The sequence below is a fragment of the Sceloporus occidentalis genome, unplaced genomic scaffold (genome assembly GCF_023333645.1).
Source record: "Sceloporus occidentalis isolate IW3139 unplaced genomic scaffold, rSceOcc1.0.p SCAF_8, whole genome shotgun sequence".
In the NCBI taxonomy this organism is placed as follows: Eukaryota; Metazoa; Chordata; class Lepidosauria; order Squamata; family Phrynosomatidae; genus Sceloporus; species Sceloporus occidentalis.
The window spans coordinates 1,354,345-1,377,820 of NW_028316988.1; the positions used below are offsets into that span (position 1 = coordinate 1,354,345).

General features: G+C 50.0%; 1 protein-coding gene across 2 annotated transcripts in view; it reads right to left on the minus strand.

Moving 5' to 3' along the window:
- LOC149307612 (intermediate filament family orphan 2) overlaps positions 1-14,317 on the minus strand; it is a 35,306-nt gene extending 20,989 nt beyond the window's left edge. For both annotated transcript variants that reach the window (XM_089534092.1, XM_089534091.1), the window contains exon 1: positions 13,544-14,317. In XM_089534092.1, coding sequence (XP_089390218.1) covers positions 13,544-14,163 — 620 coding nt within the window. In that variant the 5' untranslated portion in view covers positions 14,164-14,317. The remainder of the gene's footprint in view (positions 1-13,543) is intronic.
- Between the last annotated feature and the right edge of the window lie 9,159 nt (positions 14,318-23,476).

Genomic DNA, 23,476 nt, shown 5'->3' on the forward strand with positions numbered 1-23,476 from the left:
CTTCCTGTAACAGATACAAAAGATGTTCTCCATAGACTTTTGCAACCAAAACTGCATTTTGGGAGAATACCTCCAACACAGGCCAGCCCTTCAAAGGGCTACTTCATCGCAAGAACTCGCTGAAACATGCCTTTGAAAAACAGGACGCATGTTACTCAGAAACCGAGATGAACCAACAGAAGCCAAGTCCCTTGAGGAGCAAAGCTTTCGATGGTGAGTGAGCGCACAAAGTTGCCAAGAGTGAGCAAATGCGTCTGAATCACCTTCCTTGCGTCAGCTGAAGGGCAACGCTGCCGCCTCAGAACTGGGATGGAAGCCACCGAAGAAGCCTTTGTTATTCCTGACCTCTGCATTCACTAGAATGGAACAGAGGGAAAAGCAAAAGCAACAGACAAGACAAGCTCTACAGCAGCTGTTTCTTCTCAGGGAATTAGTCTAAAACCACATCCGTTAGAAGAACTCGGTTACTGTAGTAGCTATTGCCAGTCGGTCATGATTTGGGGGAAGGAAGGAAGCTGTTTTAACAAAGTAGTTCTCTCCAGAGGGATGATCAGGACAAAGAAAGCTTTGTTGAAAGCTATACATCGCTTTGCTTACGCTTGTACTCAACTATAAGGAGACCTCATGTATTTGGTGCCAAAGTTATGGATGTTGATATGACCCAAGAGTAAGTCGAGGGTAAAACTTGGGAGCATGAGACAACGGATCTAAAGGATGAAGCAAAGGAAAATGATGCCGAGGAGTAACAAAGTTCCTAAAAGTGACAGGGAATCCTTCCCAGCCGCTTAAAGCAACTGGTTCACTGTGAATGCACACGTTTCCAGAGGAAAATATGAGATTGATCCGTCTGTGTGAAGCTGCGTTCCTCCATGGAAAACAGCAACCTTGTCACTGTGGATGCCCATGGCAGGAACTGTGTGCCAAGCCTTCTGTAAGAACCTCCTTTTACAGACTCAGGCCTGTTACAGACGGCCAAAATAAAGCTGCTTTGGGTCTCTTTGGAGGTATGCTGTTTAAATGATGCATGCACCCTAAGAATCCGGAAGCTGCACCAAAGCTGCACTCCAGTGCTTAGGAATGGAGTGTGGCTTTGGTGCGACCTCCGGACTCTTAGGACTTATGCATCATTTCAATAGCATGCCTCCAAAGAGACCCAAAGCAGCTTTATTTTGGCAGTCTGTAACAAGCCTCAGTCTACCCTACATGGCTATGTCAAGACGAATGCTAACCGCATCAGACCACACCTGGTTCCAAAGTCAGAGTCAGTTCTCCCCGCCATCTATATGCATTTACTAAAAGAGAGAAAGAGAATATCCCTTAACAAACCGAACGTTAACTGCTTTCATATGATCTAAGTCCTACTGGAAAAACAATTAGCAGCCAAGCTTATGAAACCTCTGTGGCGAAAACAAGAAAAGGGAAGAAAGCCCTTCTTTGCCTTCTGCAGTGCTGCAGTTATTATAACTGGAGGTAAGAAACACAATTCTTTGGGCTGACTTTTGAAAAGAGGTAATTATTTTGGCAATCTGTAGAGCCGAGGATTAGCTTGCTGAAAAGAGCTCCAGGGCGCAAGATAATTAAATACAGCGCTCACGTTTCCTTAAAGAGCACTGCCTTGCCAAAGCAATATCTATATCGCCGCGTTGTAAACTACCTGTCAGACTAGCTGCATTACATGAATGCTCAAATGTCGACTGCATGTTAAGCAACATTGCAATATGTTAAAGGAAGCGAGATAAGCGATGGAAGGGCTCCATAGGCGACTTTGGCCATTGGAAGATCCAGGGAGCTAGGAAACCAAAGTCAGTTGCACTTGGAAACGTTTTGGATCCGTTTGGGAAACTCAGCTTGAATACCTGTTGAAATAAAAAGACAGACAAGCCTAACTGCAACCCCTTGAAACAGGCCTGAAGAAACAGAGGCCTGTTATAGACTACCAAAATAAAGCTGCTTTGGGTCTCTGGAGGTATGCTCTTTAAATGACGCATGGGTCCTAAGAGCCCGGAGGCTGCACCAAAGCCACACTCCATTCCTAAGCACTGGAGTGCAGCTTTGGCGCAGCTTCCGGATTCTTAGGGTGCATGCATCATTTAAACAGCATGCCTCCAATGAGACCCGAAGCAGCTTTATTTTGGCAGCCTGTAACAGGCCAGAGAAATGCTTTTAGGAGCACCCATGAGAAAGAGGTTACCCATGGACTAAGGATGTCTATCCAGATCCATCCTGGCACCTAATCTGATACCAATATAGTGCGCCCGTGCCATACGCGGGCGCACCATACGCGGCCTTGAGCATACGCACTCAAGCTGCGGCACACGTGCAGGGCGGAAGGGGCGGCGCGTCCCATTCAATTGAATGGGCGCGCACGCCCGTTGCGCCCCGCGCGCACCCACGCCGCCGCGCACGAGTCCCATTGTTTACAATGGGGCTCGAGCATAGGCGGAATTCGCCTTACGCAGAGGGATCCAGAACGGATCCCCCGCGTAAGGCGAGGACACACTGTATACAAGACAGATTAAAAACATCACCACCGTTTCCCCATTTAAAGCCATTTCTTATATGTCAAGCACAACTAAGGTAATCTTACATGGGAATGTCAGCCGAGTTCTGACTGAGCAATGAGACAATGGGATCACGGTTTAACCGAAGAGCCATATATAGTGCATTTTTCCTCCAGGAAGACGTCCACGTGGAGCAATTCACTTGGAAGCCCTACAAATAGCAACGGACTATTTTCTTTGGAGCGCTGAGACCGTTTACTTTGACGCAGCCAAGGAGCCAAAACAACAGAGGGGCGGCTTTCATGACAGAAGACAGGATGCAGAGAAGTAAAAAGCACACTTAAACACCCCTATATTCACATCCGTCAAGTACGAGAGCCATTGACTAATACCCTTGCAAGGGCACAGAGAAACCAAAGCATTAGAGGCCGGATGCTATTTTGAATGCAAAGAAGCAGCTGGGGAGGAATGCACTGGCAGACCCTGTGACCCCATTCCCTTGTCTTTAGGGCGACACCAGAGTTGCAAAAGTGCTAGCCGGGGTCATGAGTTTGCATCCTCTTCCAATCGCAAGCGAAGGCCATGGAAATATCAGGGAAAGCTAAAGCGTGGGAGAAAGGGAATCAATCTACCCAGGCCTCCCAAAGCAGCTGCCAGGAGACAGAAGAGCAAGGAGAAACTCATTTGTTATAAACCCCCTGCTCTTCTGGGAAATAAAGCTAACCCAACTGAGTCTGGAGCCAGAAACAAAAGGAGTTAACTACAGAAAGGAGTGAACAGTCAAGATTTACACAGAGCTGGTTTCTGCTCAGCGCTTAACCTGACTCTATGCATCTGAAGAAGTAGGTCCATGTCTATGAAAGCCCATGCTTCCAACTCCTTCCTTTCGGTTTGTTTCCAAGGTGCTACAGATCCCTTTGGAAAGAGGAATCTAGCTTTCCTAACCCACTTGACTGTTGGAAAACATCTCTTCCCCAAGTTTAGCAGTTAAAGAATCATACAGTACTATGTTGTATATCCTAACAATGTCTTGCAATACTCATAACTTCTCCTATTGCCTTGCTGCACCGTGTGAGTTGTCGTGCCACTTTCCCAAAACAAAACACTGAGAAACACTGAAGTTGAAGATTCACTAGAGGGGTGGTCTAGGGGTTGGCGTTCCCGGCTTTGGCTCGAGGAGAGCATGCCAAGCCTGGCAGGGTTACAGTGGCCAGTGAATGAACGTTTGCCACATGAGTGCAGCTTACCCTGCGGTAGAGACGCTCACCCTTTAAATGCATCATCTGTGATTGAGTTTCACACAATATCGTAGCGTGAGGGCAGGTCCGTGCGCTTAACAGAGCGCATCATGAAGGGAGACAGAGCGCCATTCTCTCTGGGACTCTTGCTGGGGAAGGAGATTTTGGGACAGGAGTGAGGTAATGGGCTGTAGATGCAATGGCTCTGCACTTGTGGGGTGGAAGCATCATTTACCTCCCCAGAGGTTAGAGAGAGAAGCATGCACACATATTTTAAAGTGGAGAAAAATAGTCATAATAGTAAAAGGAAATCCTGGGAAGGGGAGCAAAGTCTCTCAATTAGTGGCTTCTGTGACCAGGATCCAAAGCAGAGATGCTCACACTTCAGAGGTAATCCAGGGCATTACCTCTCCCTTGCAACAGCCATGCTTTCAGAGACATGCTTAATATGAATGCAGCAACACTGTGCTGCATGAGACATTTTCTCTGAACGCATGCGTCTCTGCTTCAGATCTTAACCACTTACCACTGTGACACTTCTTTTGAATTCAGCCTACAGTGCAATCCTGTCTACTCTGGAAACAGCACTACCAAGTTCAGTGAGACTTTGTGTGGATTTCCCTTCTCTCTCTAACCAAAAGGCGACCATCTTTCACACATTTGCCTTTTGAAACGCTTACTTCTGGGGTGAACCAAGAGCCCTGGGGAGAAGTAAAAGTTACACAGAGTGAATAAGACAAGAACCTGGCAGTGTCCCCATAAAGCCTGAAGCACAGCTGGAGGGAAAAGCAGCTGCTCTGCCCTATTCTTACTTTAGCTGTAGACAAAGCAGCACTTGGGCTTCACTATCCAGCTATTTCAGCCCACGATTGCAAGCAATGAAGAGCCAGAAATATCCGGGGCCTCGGTTTCTATTTTCACCAAAGTCTTCCCAGGCTCCTGTCTTTAGATACTTGTTGAGTAGGCGTTTAAACACCAAGTTTGCTTTGCTGGAGCTCTACCTTAACAGCAAAACAAAAACAGAGTTCCCTTGAAGGTTAGGGACCAAAACACTGAAGTGACAAAGAATGTGTGGATCCCAGGCATGCTAACATTACATCAAGGCTTGCTAAATGAACCACATCTCTTCAATAGCAACTCCTGATTTGAATGACTGTGACCTTAATATGGAGGCTAGTATCTCTCTTTTTGGCCCAAAGGGACAACCTCTGCTTTAAAAAATGCCTTCATGGGTTGCAGTTCTTAATGCCTAGTCTTCCCATGTCTCTTGAGAAAGACTTGGCTGACACCTGAGGGCTTTATCTGCAATGCACTCCGACATCAAAAGCAAGGGTATCTTTGCGACTGCTGATAACAGCCCTCCAGGTAGATAAGGACCGGAATGGGAGATAAAGAGGAATATGGGCGAGGGAGCCTCTGAAACAGCCAGCCGAGTCTCAAGCCAAAGATCTTTTACTGCCAGTTTGTTCAGTCTTTTACTGAGTCTGTATCACTCTTGGAGTCTTTTAAACTCAGGTGCAGCCAGGCCAGCTAGTCTCTTACCTGTGGCAGAAATGCAGCAAGGCAACAGGAGAAAAGGAAGAGCATACCACAAAGAATTCAAAGATATAGCCATGTTAGTCTGTAGAATCAGTATGTAGAGAGATCTTGTAGCACTTCTGAGACTAAGGCGTGTTACAGACAGCCAAAATAAAGCTGCTTCGAGTCACAGTGGAGGTATGGTGTTTCAATGATGCATGCGTCCTAAGAGTCCAGAAGTCGCACCAAAGCTACACTGAAGTCCTTAGGGCTGGGGCGTGGCTTTGGTGTGGCTTCTGGACTCTTAGGACGCATGCATCATTGAAACACCGTATCTCCAAAGTGACTCGAAGCAGCTTTATTCTGGCTGTCTGTAACAGGCCTAAGTGAAAGAATAGGTCCCTCCCTGGCTCTCCACTCCACCAAATGCATCTGAAGAAGCGGACTGGAGTCTAGCAAAGCTCATGCTGCCAACTTCTTTCTTTCAGTGAGTCTCAAAGGTGCTCCAAGATCTCTGGTGCATAAGACAAAGAAGTTATTTTGCTTGTCCAGCTAGCGACTCATAAAAATCCATGTTCAAAGGCAATGGTAAAAGCGGTTTGGGAAGTTTCTGTTGCGGGCATTTTAAATTTAATTTAAAAAGTAATACAAAAAGTTAACTTAGGGACCGCCTCCTCCGGTACAATCCTCCCCGCGCTCTCCGCTCCTCTGGGAGGAACTTACTGCAGCCTCTAAAACCTAGGCTTGCGTCGACCTCCCAGAGGGCGTTCTCTGCTGTCGCCCCCAAACTCTGGAACGACCTGCCGGATGAGATCCGTCAGTTGACATCATTAGACAGCTTTAAAAAAGCGGTCAAGACGGATCTCTTCCGGCAGGCCTTTCCAGATTAACCATCCCGGCCCAGGTTCCCTCATTCCTCCCGTGGCCCCATCTTAGTGATGGTTGAGGATCAACAGAGGGATATCAGGGTTTTTAGTTTGAATTGCTCTTTTTATGCTTGAGATTGTGTTTTTAATATGTTATACTATTTAATACTGTCTTAAGGGGGGGAGGAAAAAGGGTTTTTAATTGTCATATTTTATATTTTACTGTTGTTAACCGCCCGGATTGGTTTGCCAGAGGGCGGTATACAAATTATTATTATTATTATTATTATTATTATTATTATTAACTTTGAGAAGCCACAGTCCATTGCATCCAAACACATCTGCCTCAAAACATCGCATTCCACATTGAGCTTTTCATTCGGTTGTGTTCCTTTCCCATCGACCCGAAATGCTAAGCATCAGGGCTGGGAAGCGGCTCAAGGAGAACCAGGGCCAGGAAAGAGTCATAACTTTGGGAGAGTTTCTTCCCATCCCCAAAATGGTTTGCTTTCGGCCGGCCGACATTTGCCTCTTGTTAAGAGTGATATTTTAACTTAAAAGTTGATTTAGACATTCCTGCCCAGATTGCTCCTAAGCGCCTTTTTATTAAGTTCTTTATTTTGGAAAACAGGGCGCTTGTTGGCTTTGTCACGCTCCCCTTTCGGCGGCGATAACCTTTCCCCCTCCGCAGCTGCAGCAAATTTGGAGTAAGCCCTCTCCTCAACTGGACTTTATTAATCTGCCAAATCAAAGCGCAACCTGAGGAAAAGCAATTATTTCCAGCTCAACCGTTATTAACAAGTTAGTTTCTCTCCGCCGGCGCAAGGAAGGCCCCAAAACACGCAACGTCTGGGACAATTAAAGGCCGTTTTGGAACCATAATAGACAAATCCATCCAAGCGCTGGAACTAAAGTCCCAGACGGACCCATCCAGAGGCCTTCCAAGAAGGTTTGAGAAGAGAGAAAGACTCTCAGAAAGGAGACTACAGGACACTCAAGAAAGGGATTTTCACTAACTAAGCAGACTTTAAGCGGCCACACAGGGTTATAATGCAAACCTTACTGCGGGATTTACCAATGTGTAAAAGCATTGGTTCCCAACCTTGGGTCCTCCAGATAGTTTGGACTTCGACTCCCATAATTCATGACTGTTGGCTGAGGCTTCTGGGATCTGAAGTCCAAAACAAACGGAGGACCAAAGGTTGAGGACCACTGGCATAAAGCATCATCACACGAAGATGCAAAATCCCAGCCGTCCTAAACATACATGGACCCTAAGAGTTGTTTTCAGTCTGCTTACTTACCGGACCAAATGCCACAAAGTCTGGCCAAATGTTGACTCCTATTCAGGACCAGGAAGAGTTTAGATGAAGATTAACACTGAAAAGAAAAACTAGAGTCTGTATCAATTCTGATTTTGAACCACTGGACTTCTGAAGCAGAAGCCTAAAGGAAGAGGAGTCGGTCCAAGAAAAGAGACTTGCCCTCTATGTATTGATTCCTATTCAGCAGTTTAGATCAGGGGTTCCCAAACTTTGGCCCTCCAGATGTTTTGGACTTCAGCTCCCAGAACCCCTGACCACACTGAGCTGGGGCTTCTGGGATTTGAAGTCCCAAACCCCTGGAGGACTCAAGTTTGGGCCTGACTGGTTTAAATGGAGAGTAATGTTCCAAAGAAAGACTAGTTGTGAGGTTGCATGGAAGCTGAGAATTAAGATGAGTCGGTCCAGGAATAATGTCACTCCACAAAAAAAACAACCAAGGTATAATAAATGTTAGTCTGAAAGATGCCACAAGGCTCTTTGTTGTATGACTTGCAGGGGATCAAAGTTCCCATATTACATGCTGTAGGACTAAAGGAACGCCCAAAACAACAGGTAATACAAGATCTTGAGAAGCCAAAGTTTCCAAAACTGTTTTCAAAATTCATTCAAAACCAGATTCCAGAAAAGCCCTTAAACTGACATTTGGTTGAATTTGATTTGTTTGAAGCGTCCAAGGTCTCGCTTGCCAGCTCTCGGCCTGCCAGGGTCCCCATGGAGATGTCTAACAGAGGAAACCATTCCTTAAAAAACAAGCAAGATGTTGGGGGAAAGACCTTTAAAAACAGATATGCTTAAGAGAGTCCGAAAAGCCAAGCCCAGCCCTGAGGCCGATGTGGTTGGGAAGAACGCTGGCCTGAAAAGTATGGGTTTAGAGAGATATAATGGGCAATTGTAATGGTCTGTCCCCACAATCAGATCCTCCTCCCAGCAAGGAAGCAAAGGCACGCTTCGCCAGGGACTCCGTCAAGAAAGGCTGGGCTTCCAAAGTTTCCTCTCTTTGCCAAGGCCCCTGTTTTGTTCAGCCGACTGCAAAGAACAGAGTTATTTTATTATTAGGAGGCTAATAAAGCCACTAAGCCTTGGCAACAAAACGTATGTGAACGGGCCGCTTAGAAAGGGAGCCAGAGGTAGCAGCATTGTGCCCCGTAGTTCAGGCCATAGCAGGAGACAAGGATTTAAGGATTCTCAGTTTATGGCCTTTTAAAGTTTATGGCTAAAAAGAATTACAGTTTATGGGGGTTAAAAAGGAACCAAACCAATGCTGCACCTCCTTGTAGCTCTTATCCCATCTTCAGGACCACGAAGTGTCGAAACACACACTGAAGCATCTGGATCTAATGTGCCCAAACCATAATGAATCCTTTCCATTTACAGCGCTAAGAGTAAACAGAGGAGTTTGAAGGGTCCAACCAAACAATGCAGAAGCCGCTTCAAAGACTGGATACTGTGAAGAAGTGCGTTCTTCTCTTTTAAAAACAGCAAAGATGGAGACGATTCAAAAGTACTTTCTGAGAAGCCGCCCTTGGAACGGTAAAGGACAGAAAGGATTTTTACACAATGTAAAAATAATGATTTCAACTATCAAAGCAAAGTCAAGGATGACGGCAAAAACACGATGGTTCCAAGATTTGGAAAAGGTCAAAAACTTCACATTTCAGGTTCTTTTACTTATTCGGTGTGCCTTGCCACCTGCTCCCAGTATCCCCACACTGGGACCACAACCAAGAAAGAGTTCCCAGTTCATTTCTTGGAACTGGCGTGGCCTTTGGCATTGTGCCTGCAGCAATGTCAGGAGAGGAAAGTCCACACAAGTCAGTGGTGGAGCAGTCTTGGCTTCATGTCTAAAGGCATCGATGTAAAGGAGGCATGGGCAACATGTGGGCTCCCGGATGTTGTCAAACTGAAAGACCCATCATCCTTCCATCATATGGCCAAGGCTGGCTGGAACTGTGTGGTTCAACCACATCAGGAAAGACAGCAATTGCATACATTGGTCTGGCTAAATATGAAGACCAGCTAGGCAACATGACAAGCCCTAAGAGACTCAGTTCTTGCCATCTCTCCCTTATGAACGAAATCCCGCCGTGGGTTGCTGTGTATTATTTGGCAACTACATGTGTTATTGTCACAGTCAAGTTCTCTCCTTCTTTTTTATCAGAACCAGAAAATTAATTCCTTTGCTGGAAGGGCAAACAAAGTCCAGACGGCGTTTGTCACTCTCGCTCCACAAGGAATATCAAAGCCAATGCGGACGCTGAATTTTAATGCACACAACTGTTGTTCAGATTAGCATGCGTTTCGTAAGGAAGGGACTGCTTCAAGCGCAGAAGCGGAAATCAAACTATGTGACAAATACGGACAGAGACAAGGCATGTGGAAGTGGCAGCTGGGCATGAAGCATTTCCACACTCCCATGAAACGCATCCAAACACTCCATTCTCAAGACAAAACAACTTCATCTATTGCATTAACTAGACGTTCCAGTCTGACACAAAGACAGGCGCCATGGCAAAGTGGCAAGGCTATCATTTAAAACGCATCCAGTATTATAGCTCCAACACCCCTCTCCTCCTAAGGCAAAAGAAGCCGCTTTAACAAAGGCTACTTTGAAAGGAGTCGGCTATAAATGCTGCAGCAGGCTTCCTAAGATCACACCAGGCATAGATCAGCAAACAAAAGACTTCATCCAACCAAGCTCAAACCTGCTTTGATGCAGGGAATGAAGCTGCTCAGGTGTTGCTGGGTTTTGTGTGTGTTTGTCTTTTTAAAGGCAAGCACTACATTCAAACATCTTTGGTTTTGGATGCCATTCTTCCCCTGCAGTGCTTTCAGGCCAGATACTGCACCACTGAGCTTACTCCCGGGAGCCAGAAAGCACAAGCCCTAGCCGGCTTTGGACAACAAACTCTAAAGACAGGGCAAAAGGAAGAAGACGACAATGTCCCTAAAATGTCCTTGGCCAGAGCTGCCTTTGCAATCCGATGGCAAATAGCACCCCTTGCTCCTAGACTGCAGGGATGTCTAGGTCTCTGTCTCTGTCTCGGCAGACTGGGAGGCAGGACAGATGTATCCTGGATGCCTGTCTCTAACCCCTATTTCAATTCCACCTTCAAATCTTCATTTCACGATGGATTGGCTTAGGGCCCTTTTCTCTCCCCTATGCTTTGGCTGGAGGCCTTCCAGCTTTTGGCAATACCAGTGACATTGTGGCTACCCAGATGCTCAAGGCCTCGCATCCTGAGGATACCCTCACCCCACTTCCACCACCTTATCCATCCCAAAGCACCCATTCCTTCTCAATCCCCAGCCCTCCTTCTCCTGCAGTGACAGCTAGGAAAGTTATAGATCAGCCCAGAGAGACTCCTTCTTTCTTTCGCATGCAGACATCTCCACGTTGTACTGGAACATATACAGTTCACACCATGGGATTGAAGCCTTGACAATGAGCCCCTGCTGCGCATGTCACTGTCCCATATGCTCCCCATGAAGCCAAACAACTCTGCTCCTTGACCCTCAGACCTCCTTCACAACAGCAGCACCCCTCCAGCCATTATGGACTCTCCTCTCACCATTCTCCCAAGATGAGCTCCAAACACAAAGGAAGGACAAGGAGGACTGCTAAGCCCAGCATCATGAGACGGGTCTGTTCCGGCCGGCCTTTCCAAACTAGCCTCCCCTCCACAAGAACCAGGCAGGTAGTGGCTTTTGACTCTGTTGCCTACAGTCCCCAGGGAATCTTTGCCTAACCCTCAGCCCCAGGGAGTCTAAGGCCTCTTGCACCATTGACTATGTATAGACTGCCCTGTCTTACTCCAAAGGCCCATGTCACCCTCCTCCCACTCCACACTTTTCCATCTCTTGCTTCAGGTTTTCACGCTGCCTTTGGGCTTCTGAACATTTGATCCTTGGAGAAGGAGGGGTAGCCAGACCATCACCTTACGGAGTCAGGAGGAGAGACTGAAGGGGTTTGCCACTATCTTTGCTATCTTCTCCTTATCCCATAACCCATTCCTCCATTTCCCAACAACCATCTATTCATTCATTTCCATTCCTTCCTTTTCTTCTCCATCCTGGCCCAACACTGCCTTACATTTTCACTTAAGGATTTCACACGATCTCTCTATCCCAGCCTCCTCTCCTTCATTCACCCCATCACCCCTTCCCATCCGGCTTCCTCCCTCCCTCCCTCCCTCCTTCCTCCCTGGCCTACATCCGCTTCCTCTCTGCAGCCTGATCCCCTCCTGTTCCCACCAAGGCCAGCCCCCTCCCCTTTCTCCAGCCTTTCCTTCCTTCCAAACCCCTGCCCTTTCCCAGCCCTGTTGGCACTCTTCCTCCAAGCATCCTAACCCACTTTCCACATTGCGCTCATTCCCATCTTCTTCACAAGGAACTAAATCATCTTGATTTCCCAAAGTCCAGAAGGAAGGCAGCAAGGGCCTGTCCCTTGCTTCTCCCGCTCTCACCCTCCTCACTGCTAAGGTTGAACTGGAGCTAAGGTTGAACTGGACAAGGAGAAAGACCCCCAAAATACTGGGAAAGCTGGATCTCTTGGTTCCCTTTGCCTCAAATGACCAGGGACCACTCTTTTGCCCATTAAGAGTGGCAGTACGATGATGGCACAGTGGCCAGAGTTTGGGGAAGTGGAACTAGGGAAAGCCTAGTGATTTCCCCTCCAAAGATACCAAGGGTACCACCCCATCCATTTATCCATCCATCCCAAATATTTCCAAGCCCAGCTGCCAGCCTCCTCAGGGGCCCCAAGGGAAAGACAGACGACTGGCATGGCCACCACAACAGCTTACTGCCTATCACCCCAAAACTTTCCACGTCCCCCTAAAACCAGCCCTGCCCCTGGAGCCCCAAGTCGTTCCAAGCCAAGCTCTGAAAGGGAAAGGCGGCCTAATAGAGTGAGGACCCCTCCATCCACACACCCAAAGCCCAGCTGCCCAGCCCATGCCTTCCAGAGACACCTTTGGCCAGCCTCCTAAGATGCCCTGGGAGGGAAAGGGGGGCTAGGATGACGACGACGACAACAACAACAACCTCCTCCACAAAAGAGTCCAGTCCACTCTGGCCCATCCACCCTCCCCCAAAAGAGAGTCCAATCTAGTCCAGCCCCCCCCCTCCAGTCTTGGCCTCCCTTTCCCTTGTCCATGGTCCCCATCCTCTGGTCTCTGGGTCCCATCTGTGGCCTGTGGGCTCCCTTCCCCCTCCCTGGGCTCATCTACCTTCTCCCCCAACTCCTCTGGTCCATGGGCTTCCCCTTCCTCCTTCCCCCCACCCCCTTTCCTGGTCCATGAGCACCCCCTCAGTCCCACTAGGCTCTTCTCCCCCAAGCATGGACTCATCCTCCTTCTCCCCCAGTCCCTGACCTGGCCCTCCCCTCACCCCATCCATAGACCCATCCTCCCCTCCCCTCCATCCTCCTGGTCCATGAACCCCCCCCCCCCCAGTTCTTGAGGCCCATGCCCCCTCCCTCCTGGGTTGACCCACCCCATCTCTCGCCCTCCTCCATGCCCCCCTTACTCCAGCCCAGGACCTCCACAGACCCCTATCACCCTCCCCACTCCAGGACACCCCCTCAGTCCTCTCGGGGTCCTCCATCCCTGACAGTCCATGACAGACGCTTCCAGGTCCTCCCCATCCCCTCGCCTTCACCCCTGCCCCCAGTATGGCTTCAGCCTCCCCTCTTCTAAGGCACCCCCCAATTCCTTGTTGCCCAGGGCCTCGCCCACCCCCACATCTCCCACAATCCCTATGGGCTGCTCCTCCTCCTCCTCCTCCTCTCCATCCTCTCCCACAATCCCTATGGACTCTCCCATTCCTACTGCCCCCCCCCCCCCAAAGGCCTCATTTCCCTCCCTTTGGTTCAGCAGCAGCAGCAGCAGCTTCCCTGCCCTTGTCGCCTTATGGACTCCCCCTTTCCATTGCTCCCTGAGTTTGCCACGATCCCCCTCCCCCTCAGTCCCCAGCATGGACTCCCCCATCCCTCCCTCCCTCCCTCCCTCCCTCTGCATAAGGGCAGCCATGCTCCCCGTTGGGACTGCAACTCCCAGCATCCCCATACTGTGTTGTGGGAGTGCCTCCGGACCGACCTCCTCTTGTACTCGTCCCTCTCGCGCTTGACTTTGGCCAGGACGTTGTAGAGGGCGCGGATCTCGGGCGTGATGGTGTCGATCTGGACGCCGACGCCGTCGGGGTGCAGCCAGGAGACCCCCGGGCCCTGCAGCGTCTCCAGGCCTCCGCCTCCGGTGCGCCGCACCTGGGTGTAGCTCCAGATGGTGCCCGGGAGCCGGTTGTAGTGGGAGGCCGGCGGGTGCGAGTGCGAGTGCGGGAGCGACGGCGGCGGCTGAGGCTGAGGCGGAGGCTGCGGCGGAGGCTGCGGCGGAGGCAGGGCGGGCGGGGAGGGGTCGGTCTGGACGGCCTGGTTCCGCGGGAAGCGCTTGTAGCAGCGCAGGCGGCGCTCGTTCATCTGCTGCGAGGCCTGCAGCTGCTTCTCCAGGAGCCGGTTGCGGCGCTCCAGTTCGTGGACCTTGGCCAAGAAGCAGCGGAAGCGCACGTTCAGCCCCTTCAGCAGATGCAGGTTGGAGCCCAGCTCCGTCCGCAGCGCAGACGTCGGGGCAGCCCCGCCGCCGACGCCGACGCCGTCCTCCGCCTCCAGGCTCCCCGGCCGCGACGCCATCATCTCCCCGAAGAGCACCGAGTGCAGCATCATGGCCGAGAGACAGAGAGAGAGATCTAGCCAGCGACTTTCCCTGAGGTAAAACGGCGTTTCAGTTGGAAGCTCAGCCGTTGAAACGCGGCGGTTGGGGCCCAGCGGTCGCCGGCGAGCCTCCCTCAGCGCCCGCCTCCCCAACGGCCATCTTCCAACGAAGAGAGAGAGAGAGAGAGAGAGGGAATATGCCTCTGCAGTCTTCGCCGGCGGACACTCAGCCCTCCTCACTCTGACACTCGGCCCCTGATTGGCCGCCGCTACGTTCGAATGGGAGGGGTTCAGAGGAAACCACGCCCACTCCTTTGCAACGCCGGGCCTCGCTGGAGGACTTAGCCACGCCCACTCCGCCTCGCAAAGGATGGAAGCGTAGTCCTGTCTCCTTAGCCGCGCCCATAACTCCGCCCTCTCGGTGCTAACGGCGTTTCTAGCCGCGCCCACTCCTGGCCTTGTTAGTGCCTTTGCTCCCTAGCCACGGCTACAGCTCCGCCCCTCCCTGCTGCTATTGTTTCTGGCCACGCCCACCCCCTTGCAACGCTTGGCCTTGTAAGAGTGGCTTTCCTCCCTAGCCACGCCCATAGCCCCGCCCCTTTTAGTGCTAATGTTTCTGGCCACGCCCACCCTGCAACGCTTGGCCTTGTAAGAGTGGCTTTCCTCCCTAGCCACGCCCATAGCTCCGCCCCCTCTTGGATGGTAATGACGCTTCTGGTCCCGCCTCCGCTGCGGGCCTGAGTCGCCAGCCACGCCCCCTTTCCCCCTTTGCGTCGCTCACGTGCGACGTAAAGACCACGTCCCTCCCCTCTGGCCACGCCCACCCACGTGTTCTAGGTTACTCTAGCACTCGTCATTCCCAACAAAACTGGCTGCCAGCATCGTAGTCCTTCTATATACAGACAAACACCGCTCCATCCCTTTCTTGACCCCAAAGCAGCCTAAAGTAGGGACAGTAGCAAGGGGGGAGTGCCACTCCCATCATCCCCAATCAGAGTGGGGCTGCTGGGAGTGGCAGTCCGACCACAGCTGCCCAACCAGGGGTATCCCAACAGAGAGGGAACCACAGGAACCTCCACACATTTGCTGGACTACAACTCCCAGCTGCCTTGTGCAGCCAAGCCAGCAGCGGGGATGCTGGGAGTTGTAGTCCGAACAGGATCTAGAGATCCCTGGACGGTTTTAGCCCCCCACAGGGGCCTTATTGGGCCGACCAACCTTGGTTGTCTCGACTGGTAAGAACAGAACATCAACTTTCAGAAGCCCACCCAACTCCTGCTCCCATCATCCCCATCACTGCTGCAGTCCAACCACACCTGGCCCCCCTTTGAGCCGTTCTGTCGCATTGGGAAACACAGCGTGAGTCGCTTACAAGGCATGCAAGATGGGGCCTTTTGCTTTTCAGGCGTCCGCTCTCCTCCTCCGCAGACCTGAGGCTTAGGAGCTCCTGCGAAGGAAGGAGGCAGGGCTGGTCCTGTCGCTTCCCCAAAACAATTAAACAGGGCGGGTTTGGAGAATGGGGATGATGACAGAGACAAGCCCTGAATGGCGCAAAGCCATACCAACGCCGCCATGGCTCCTGCGACACCGCGGCCTTCCGCGTTTTCTCTGGCGTCGGGATCCGGCGGTTGTTGGGGAACCCAAAGTGGTACCCTTCTAAATACCCTTTGCACCCTTGGCTTGTTCTATGAACCTCCGTCTTAATGTTCACTACCTTGGAGCCAAGATAGGGAGATATAAATTGAATTGCGTGATATAAATGCATTGCAGGATCTAAATTAATAGCACAAATTGATCAAGTAGATATTTCGTGGTCATTGGAGACCCAGAGAAGAGGATGCCAGCTGCATCTCTGCATGACTCATGTCTCTTCCCTTCTAGTCGTAAACCCAAAGGGTGAAAGGTCTGGAAACCATGAAGCCCTATGAGGCGAGACCTAGGGAGCTGGGATGTTTAGCCTGGAGAAGAGAAGCTTCAGAGGGGATATGAGAGCCCTGTTTCAATACTTGAAGTGATGCCATATTGAGGAGGGAGCAAGCTTGTTTTCTGCTGCTCCAGAGACTAGGACCCAATGGAGCAATGGATTCAAGCTGCAGGAAAAGAGAGTCCACCTCAACATTAGGAAGAACGTCCAGACAGAAAGAGAAGGTTAAGAGGCGATACGATAGCCCTGTTTTAAGTATCTGAAGGGATGTCATATTGAGGAGGGAGCAAGCTTGTTTTCTGCTGCTCCAGAGACTAGGACCCAATGGAGCAATGGATTCAAGCTGCAGGAAAAGAGAGTCCACCTCAACATTAGGAAGAACGTCCAGACAGAAAGAGAAGGTTAAGAGGCGATACGATAGCCCTGTTTTAAGTATCTGAAGGGATGTCATATTGAGGAGGGAGCAAGCTTGTTTTCTGCTGCTCCAGAGAACAGGACCCAATGGAGCAATGGATGCAAGCTCCAGGAAGAGAGATGCCACCTAAACCTTAGGAAGAACTGTCTGCGCTTGAATATAAATAAGCCCCAGGAATCCCTTTTGCAAAAGCAAAGCTCCTTTGGAGAAAAGAGAAAGCTTTGTCTCATCGCTTCCATCGAACCGCAGGAGTTTCGGAGGGTGTTCTCTCTCTCTCCAAAGACCTTTGTTTTCAATGGGATTACTCTTTATGGGCTACTCCCCATCATTACTCAGAAGCTTCCCAGAGGGATTCCATTAAACCTTTCAGGCTCAGTACAGAAAGGACCGTGCCTTTTGTTGTTGCCTTTGTCTCCTTCTTGTTCTCGGGGTTAAAAGCAACTCTGTAATTTGGACATTAGGAAACACAAAAAGCCAGATTTGAAGTCAGGTTCCCCCCCCCCCCCCGGGGGGGAAAAACCCTGAAGTCTGGTGGTTAAAAAGCAGAGCGGGCCAAACTGGAATATCAAACCATGCATCCTGCAAACCATGCAATCCATGGAAGCCATGGGTTGTTGTTGAACTCGGGCTCCTTGAAAACAATATATAGTTTGACCTCGGAGAAGTTTGTCCATACTTTTACGGAGCAAAGGGCGACTGTATATCCAAAATGTTATATCTGACTGATATCTGTATATAAAAACGTGTGTAAAGGGGTACCTCTGGATGGCGAGAGGTTCTCCTTTACCTCTGGATGGTCGGACCTCTTATGGCTCCAAACCAACATAATGTGCGAAGCCTCTTGACCTGACTTGCTCCAGTCTGTTCTTCCCTTGTAGGAAAAGAAAGGGAAAATAATGAGTTTGCAAAACAGGGAAGGCATACGTTGCTGCCCATAGAGGAGCGGTCCATGGGCTCCGATGGGCAAGACCCAGCTTGTCAGAGGTGACTTCACCAGCCATGACTCAAGCCCCGAAGGGTGGCATCCGAACGTCAAGTCCTCCTGGTCTCCGCAGGTCCCTGTTTTCCAGCCGAGGGAGAAGAGGGATGACTCACTCAGGTGAGACCCGTACAAGGCGAAGGACTAGCTCCGTCGGCATTTCCTGGAAGCGTCGCCCACATTTCAGGCGCAAAGACAATGCGACGGCTGGGACCCCGCCTGGATCTTTCACCAAGGTGGAGGTAACTCAGGACGAGGTGACATCACCCCGGCTTTGACTCACAAACTTAATCCGGCGCAAACAAACCCTGGAAAAGACTTGGCCAAGATAAGATAACAGGGCTGGAACATGGGGCCCTCCCAGATGATGTTATACCGCACCTCCCATCAAACCTTATGGCCGGCGGTCAATGCGTTTGGGATGGCAGAAGATGGAGTCCAACGCCGTCAGGATGCATTAGGAGTTCCTGCATCCCATGTTAGACTGTGCCACCCATCAACCCTTATGACCATGGTCAATGCGTTTGGGGTGGCAAAAGATGGAGCCCAACACCATTAGGATGTGTTGGGAGTTCCTGCATCCCACGTTAAGACTGCGCATCCCACCAACCCTTATGACCACGGTCAATGCGTTATGGATGGCAGAAGATAGAGTCCAATGCCGTCAGGATGCATTAGGAGTTCCTGCATCCCATGTTAGACTGTGCCACCCATCAACCCTTATGACCATGGTCAATGCGTTTGGGGTGGCAAAAGATGGAGCCCAACACCATTAGGATGTGTTGGGAGTTCCTGCATCCCACGTTAAGACTGCGCATCCCACCAACCCTTATGACCACGGTCAATGCGTTATGGATGGCAGAAGATAGAGTCCAATGCCGTCAGGATGCATTAGGAGTTCCTGCATCCCATGTTAGACTGTGCCACCCATCAACCCTTGCGTTTGGGATGGCAGAAGATGGAGCCCAACGGCATCAGGATGCATTAGGAGTTCCTGCATCCCACGTTAGACTGCGACTCCCACCAACCCTTATGACCATGGTCAATGGTTAGAGTACTGCACTAAGGCCACTGCACAATGTTGTGGAACTGCACCATGGATGCCGCAATGCAGTGGCACCGCATTACTGGCTTCACAATGCAGTGACCACCATAATGGAGTGGCAATGTAACCTGCGGTCTGTTTTGGTAGTACGGATCTTAGCATTCTCCAACCTTGGTTGTGCTGATGGATGTTATAGTCCAGGAACATTAAGGTGGCCAAACTTTGCCCATCTCGGCACAGGCAGCAAATCTGGGCTCTCCTGAGCCAGCAGCATGTGTCCCATTATTGCCTTTATTGTGGCATTTTTACAACTGGGAATAGGGAGAGGCACTTGTTAGACAACTCCGCTGTCCTTATGCACTGAACATTTTGACTTGTGGGGAGCGCAGGGTGCCATTTTCCGCTGGGCCTCAGGCAGCCAAGTGCCTTGTGACAGTCCTGCCCATAAGACTATGAGGAACATTTCCTTTACCCTACAGCAAACAGCTGTCTTTTGTTTAGTGTTTTGTCACTCGCTGCCACCACAACGCCCACAACATCCTTGTTCCCTGCGAGCTTAATAGCATCCTCGCAGTAGCCTGGCGCAACCGTATCTTGTTGTGAACTATCCTTGTTGCAATGCAAGCTATTTTGCAGGACAGAATGGTCTCAAGCGAGCAATTAAGGGCCATTAGCTTTGCAAAATACTCGCTCCTGGCAGAGATGCAAACTGCAAGAGCTGGTTCCCTGATATGCATCAAGACAGTTGCGTGCGATTGTGGACTCTCCTTGCCATGATATGATCTGTCATGAGGAGCTCTCGCTTCTCTTTGAAACACGGCTTGAGCAACACTGACCAACGCCTGTCAGAATCACAATACTGTCTTTGAAATCACTGGGCAACTTCCATCCTTTGACAGCCAAATGTTTCATCCTTATGTTGCTGCCATTAAATGTGTTCAAGTTGACGCTCGGTTATGGCGACCCTCTTCCTGGGATTTTCTTGGCCAGACTGACTTAAAGGAGGTTGGCAGTTCCTTTCCTCTGGGGCTGAGAGAGTGGGACTTGCTATAGGTCACTAGGTGGGCTTCCATGGCTGAGCAGAGAGATTCGAACCCTGGGCTCCTGGTGTCTTCATCCAACACAAAAACCCCTGCGCCATGCTGGCTCTCACACTATGTTGACAACCTTTGCCATTTGTCAATAAGTTAAACCCTTGTTTAGATGCTGGTTTAAATCAGAAAGGCGACAGCCTCTTGGTTATGTGCACCAAGACTTTTACTGTTGCAAAGAAGTATATGAAGGCTCTGGTCTCCATCAGTGTCTCCCAAAATGGCTCAGGTCAAACCAGTGTTTTCTTCCACCAGATGTGAACTACAGCTCACTTTGTGAGTTAGCAAAAGGTCTGTCCGGTTGTAGCTTCCCTGCAAGCATAAGTGTATTTCCAAACGGGGCCGTGGTTTGGGCTGCTGACTGCTTAACCAAAGCAAAAGCACGGCTGCCCATTAAACAAGCCCGTGCAATCATCCGGCGCATATGTGCCACTGGCGTTATTAGACAAGTGTACTGTCTCTTAAGCCTCTCTTAAGCCTCTTTGAAGGGTGTGTTGCAACCTCCAGTTTGCACTTGCCTCGGCAACGAAAAAGCCTAACGAACTGAGATCTTAATTACTGCTTTGCCAGGATCAAAAAGATGCCTTTGGGAGCCACCCAGAGATGCCCAGATGCAAACTCAGTCATTCAAAAGGGGAAAACAATAAGAATGCCACAACAGGATCTGGGATGGATTACCTAACAGATCCTAGGTCCATCTTGAAGATGAACATGATGCCCAAAAAGTTCCTATAAGGACACAAGCCCTCCAGCATGTTTTTTAAGTGCTAAGAGCTGGAACGGGTGACATGTTGCTTCCAAAATGCTAGCAAAGCTGCGGAGCCGGGTTTGGGAGAGCAAAGGGCTTCGATGCTTCCACTTGCCTGCAAAAGGAAAAAGTCACCAAGGCAATAGACCACATCTTGGCATCTGCACAGGCCAGGTTGTCCGACTGCCTCCATCTTCGGTTGGAGCAAACTGGCTGCTCTGGTTTCGGAAATCATCTGACGGCTATTTGCGCTGGGGCCAACAAGCACAACGAACGATAACCAGAGCAGAAAGTCCAAAGCAGAATATTACGGCCTCACAACCATGCGACGAGACAAATAGTTTGCAAACAGAAGCCTGCAATCTGAATTGAGGATCAATGCGGACGTTCCTATTTCCCCCTGCACCTTCTCAACTTAGTCCTTAGGATTTCAGAGGCAAGAGTGGCATCCCTGGGCACAGTTGCCATTTTGGGCCTTGGCATCCCATTGCCATTGGGCTCTGCTTCCAAATTTTCCACTGTTTTAACTCATGTTCCTCTTTCCCCGCCGGTGTCGATTTGGCATATCCTCACCAGCTAGGCATCTTGGCCCTAGACCAGGTTGGTTGTGGTTGGAGAGTCCATAAAGAACTTTTAAGAACATAAACCTGAGGAGATTATAGTCCCTGGCATGAAACGGAGGACCTGCAGCAACAGAGCCTCCCAAAGCAATAAACGCCACCTGACATCTTGCAAAGGTTTTACAAGAGCGGGCGATGAGACATTTCTAACAGGATTAGCCATCCTCAGAAGGCTGGCAACGTTTGGGCACCAAGGTGCGTTGCGCCTGTACAGCAGGTCCACGTTTTGGGGCCGAAGCACCAGTGACAAGGAAACTATTTCCCACTCCTTTATGTGCCAACGCAATCTTTGGGATCACTTGGGTTGAGCAATTCACAACTCGGGTTGGTTTATTTCAGCCTTGACAAAAATCAAGGTGGTGGCTGTGTTGCGATACCAAAACGGGTCGCCTCCCGAGAGCTTTTGCTTCTTGGTTGGGAAAGATTGAGATCCTAGTCCTCTTTGCTCCGGAAGGAAGCTTGCAATCCCAAAGACAAGGTTTTAGCTGTTGGTGGCCATATCTACCTGACTTGCAAAGAACCAAATTATTTTGTGTTGTTGTTAATTGCCATCAAGTTGACTTCGTCTTAAGGTGACCCCATGAACGAAAGACCCCCAAGTCATTCTTATCATCCGCAGCCCTTCTCAGGTCTTGCAAACTCAGGGCCGCGGCTCCCTTGAATTTGATACCAAAAACCCTCTTGAAATGTGGCTTTCTCTCTTTCTACCTTACCAAGCTTTCTTGCCTTTTGTAACAAGGCTGAAGCAATTAAAGCAGGCCAAGGCTGGGGAGAACCTGGATTCCCAGCATTGGCTGTGTGGACCTCAAAGGGGTTTTGCTCTCGGTCAAACCGGCATTTAATAAACCTGGTGCAGAACTTGACTGCATCGAAGAGGAATCTGCAGTGTCAACATCACCGGGCCTTGAGCGGCAACCTTTCTGTCCCATTCCCTTCCACTCCTGGCCGCAGGTGCTTGCAAAACAAGGCAGTTCACACACTTCAGAGGACCTACGCACACCACACACCACCTGTTTGGCTCCAAGTCCCAGGCTCTTTTCTGCAAGGCATGCAGGTGGAAGCCTCTCTTACGTCTCGGGAAGGGAATTAATTGGCAAACGCGGGCATCTTTCTTTCCCACAAGTGGACCAGTCATGGCGTTTTCTTCTTGGTGCATCTAAGGGCATCATTACGTTGAGGGTGCCATTCTGCTTGGGCAGAGCTTTCACCAGCTCTCGATGGACTCTTGTGTTGTGTGCCTCTGACTTAGAGTGACCTAAGGCAATACGTCTTAGAAGATTTGTTCAGGGTTCGCCATGGCTTTCCCTTGAGACCGAGAGAGACTTGCCCAAGACTACCCAGCAGTTTTCCATGGCTGAGCTAGGATTTGAACACTGATCCCATGGAGCCCTAGGCCGACACTCAAACAACACGACACCATGCCATTGTAGCTGTAGTCCTGAGACACCCAGGTATCCAAAGGGCACCTAGAGGATGAGTCTTGAACCCCATGAGATATTTAACCATGGCCTCTCTCCCTCCTTCCTCCCTGGTTTAAGGCCTGGAAAGTAGAAAAGCCAAATGGGGTTCCCCTTCGCCACAAACAACAGCCAAGCCAAGACCTAGCAAGAGGGCAGACAAGATCTCCTAGCAAAGCCTGGCTCCAAATGACGAACCTTTTTCATTCAGAGCCAGAGATGCCCAGACTCTGCTGGGAACAGAATACAGCCTGGCATTCAACTTGTTGATAAATGATGCCATTAAAGTCACCCCTGAATCCGACCTCGCGATGCCCAACATTGAGGTCTCCTCCCTTTCCTATTCACCCAGTGGCAGCCGTCTCTGCCGGGAAAGAATTTGCGACTCTATTTGTTAGCATTGGGAAAAGCTGACCGTTCATCACATAAGCGGCCGAAAAAGAAAGAGACTTGTTTTGGAGCTAGGAAGAAAGTTGGTTGCTGCTTTCTCACTCGACTCCTATTTGTTACTTTTCCTCTTACATTGAATTTCAAACCATTGCTTCTCTCTTCCTTCTTTCTGCCTTGAAACCCTGCTTAACAGCAGCTTGCTTTGCCTTTTCCAGCCAGATGAAAACACCCAAAAGAACATCGCCGCAAAGGGCTGAGTTGGCATTTTCCTCCTCCTCTCTCCGCACCTGCTTTTCCTTTTCTGTGGTGACTTTTCCTTTGCAAGCCTGAGGACAGGGATAGACCTGATGCTAATCTCCGCTGGTGACTCTGAGAGGCTTTTCCTGTTTAAAAGGCTTTGGACAAACTCGTTCCCTTCCCGTATTTCAAAGTGCCCCCTAATTCTAAAACACGGCTGTATGAAACCATTTGGACAGTCAAAGTTAAGGGTTGTGCAGATGTGCCTTGTGTTTGCTTTGTGAGTACACTATAACCATCTTACACACAGACCGAGACCTTTGCAAAGACAAACAGGCGAAGCAGCCCTACACAAACCCAGAGCAACAGAACCAACATGACTGAGGCAAAACCAAAATACAGAACATGCAAGAAATAGA